Source organism: Dendrobium catenatum, unplaced genomic scaffold (genome assembly GCF_001605985.2).
Source record: "Dendrobium catenatum unplaced genomic scaffold, ASM160598v2 original_scaffold_86101, whole genome shotgun sequence".
Classification (NCBI taxonomy): Eukaryota; Viridiplantae; Streptophyta; class Magnoliopsida; order Asparagales; family Orchidaceae; genus Dendrobium; species Dendrobium catenatum.
Window position 1 is genome coordinate 458,843 of NW_021404542.1, and position 2,110 is coordinate 460,952.

Sequence of the window (2,110 nt, forward strand, 5' to 3'; positions counted from 1 at the left end):
TCTCATCAACATAAAGACAACAATTAAAATCACCAACAATGAGCCAAGGTGAATTAATGTGATTTCCAATTTCTCTAAGTTTATCCCAAAGGAGGATTCTATAAGCCGAGGAGTTGGAGGCATAAAAAACATAGAGCACACAAAGAAATTCCTGCCCCCTATACATATCACCAGAAATCAGCTGAGTGGTGAATTGAGAAGGCTTGAATTGAATGAGAAGAGGATCCCATTTGATCCAAATCCTACCCGAGATAGTTAAATTGAAATTATGACAACTTTCCTCATTCTTAAAAACACAATGGTTAAGATGAAACCAGGGGTCCGAGAAAGAAGCTTCATGTATCTTGTTTTCCAATACACACAGTAAGTCAACATTGTGACCACGAACTAAATCCTTGCAAGCCCTAACCTTATCTGAGCTGTTGAAACCTCTCACATTCCAAGCTGCAAGACGTGGAGGGGTCATTGAGATTTTGATGATTGGTTAGGAGTTTTTTTAGATTGCTTACTCCTAGAAGCCTTTGGTTGTGTATTAGTGTTGTTTCTAGTCTTGTCCTGAGATGAAGAAGTAGGGGGAGGTTGCACTATCTCACTATTACTTTCTTGAAGAATAGCAAATTTGTTTGGAGAAATTACCTTATCTTGTTGTTGGGTGATTATAATGCTAGAAGTGGCAGATTCCTTAGTTGGAGAATTGAGGTTAGGAATGGTAGTGAAGGAATTCTCTGTGTTGATATCCAAAATTTGAATGTCCACCACAGGCGGAGAGGGATTACTGAGCTGTGAGTTTGGGAGGATGGTATGCGTTAAAGAAACTGGGTGATCAATGGGCTTCTGAGATGCGGCGACATTGGAAGAAGAGGGCAACTTCTCAGAAGAATGAGCATTTTGTTGAACTGGTTGGTATTTGGAATTCTTGCTAGTCGCCCGGGGGGGCTTCCGACTTGTGCTTCTACCACGCGGTGGCGGCTGGACAATAATATTAGAAGTTTGCAGCTTTGCAGGACAGAAATCTGGCATGTGCACAATAGAGCCACAGTGTTCACATTGGGTAGGTTTCCATTCGTATTGAATTTTGAGGGAGAAAGGCTCACCTAAAATGGAAATGGGTATAGATTCAGGATAAGCACATTCCTTGGAAACTTGAACACAGACTTGGGCATACATGAGCTTAGTTTTATCAGCTGTAAGGTCATTCACTGCTAACGGGGTACCTATCTTACTAGCAATTCGAGAAATCCCATCCGGAGTCCAGCAAGGAAGAGGTAAGTCAAGGATTTTAAACCAGATAAGAATAGAAGAAAACTCCTCTCTAGCTAGTTTGAAATTAGGAACCCATTTTTGAAGAACGAAAGGTTTGCCAAGGAAAAACCACACCCCTCCCGCTAAAGCCATATCATAATCTTTGTTCACCGTGAATTTCAACATGAAAAACCCATCACTTAAGGAGAGCACTTTCATCATACCTTTGAGTTTCCAAACCTTAGGAATAACTGAGAGCAGGGATTCGTAATATGGTCGTCTTTTGATGGAGTAACCTATTAACTCAAGACCCCATTCATCCGAAGTAGCTTTTACATAAACTTCATTGAAATCTGATGGATCATTCTCCAAAACCGCATAAGAGAGCTTAAAAGTGTTTCCAGGATAAGGAGAAGCAACGATATTGTTGTAACTAAGTGGATTAGCAACTGCAGGAGCCACACTCTTAGAAGAGAGTGGGGGAAACTCCGCAGGGGAGGAGAGATTGGCCATGGGGAGGGGAGCTCCCCGACAAAATAAGAGAGGAAGAAACAAGCAGAGGAAGACGAAGGTCGGCTAGGGAGAAAAACCCTAGCATAGCTCACCTTGATTTTCTAAAGAATGCAACTCCCTCTCAATGTATTTTACTCTTTGATTTGTAGCATGCTATCTTAAAATGAGGAAAGCTACTAAACACTTTTGAGTGTAGGGTACAGATTACTCTTGATAGATTGTTGGAATAACTTCAGCCACATGCATGCGAATAAAACTAAGGGAACAGGAAAAAGAGAAACCTATAGATTCTATTGGTTCTCATGTGAAAATTGTGAGTGGGAATAAAGCAAAGTTGCTGTCAGGGCAGGTTTTT

The 2,110-nt window shown here is 41.1% G+C and overlaps 1 protein-coding gene across 1 annotated transcript; it reads right to left on the minus strand.

Moving 5' to 3' along the window:
* Positions 1–462: 462 nt before the first annotated feature.
* Positions 463–1,755, minus strand: LOC110104173. The gene has a single exon (XM_020833162.1). It carries the CDS (start codon positions 1,753–1,755, stop codon positions 463–465), a length of 1,293 nt encoding a protein of 430 aa, XP_020688821.1.
* Between the last annotated feature and the right edge of the window lie 355 nt (positions 1,756–2,110).

Bases quoted from the DNA above. Each gene is read 5' to 3' on its own strand.
- LOC110104173 (XM_020833162.1), bottom strand. From the start codon at position 1,755: ATGGCCAATCTCTCCTCCCCTGCGGAGTTTCCCCCACTCTCTTCTAAG.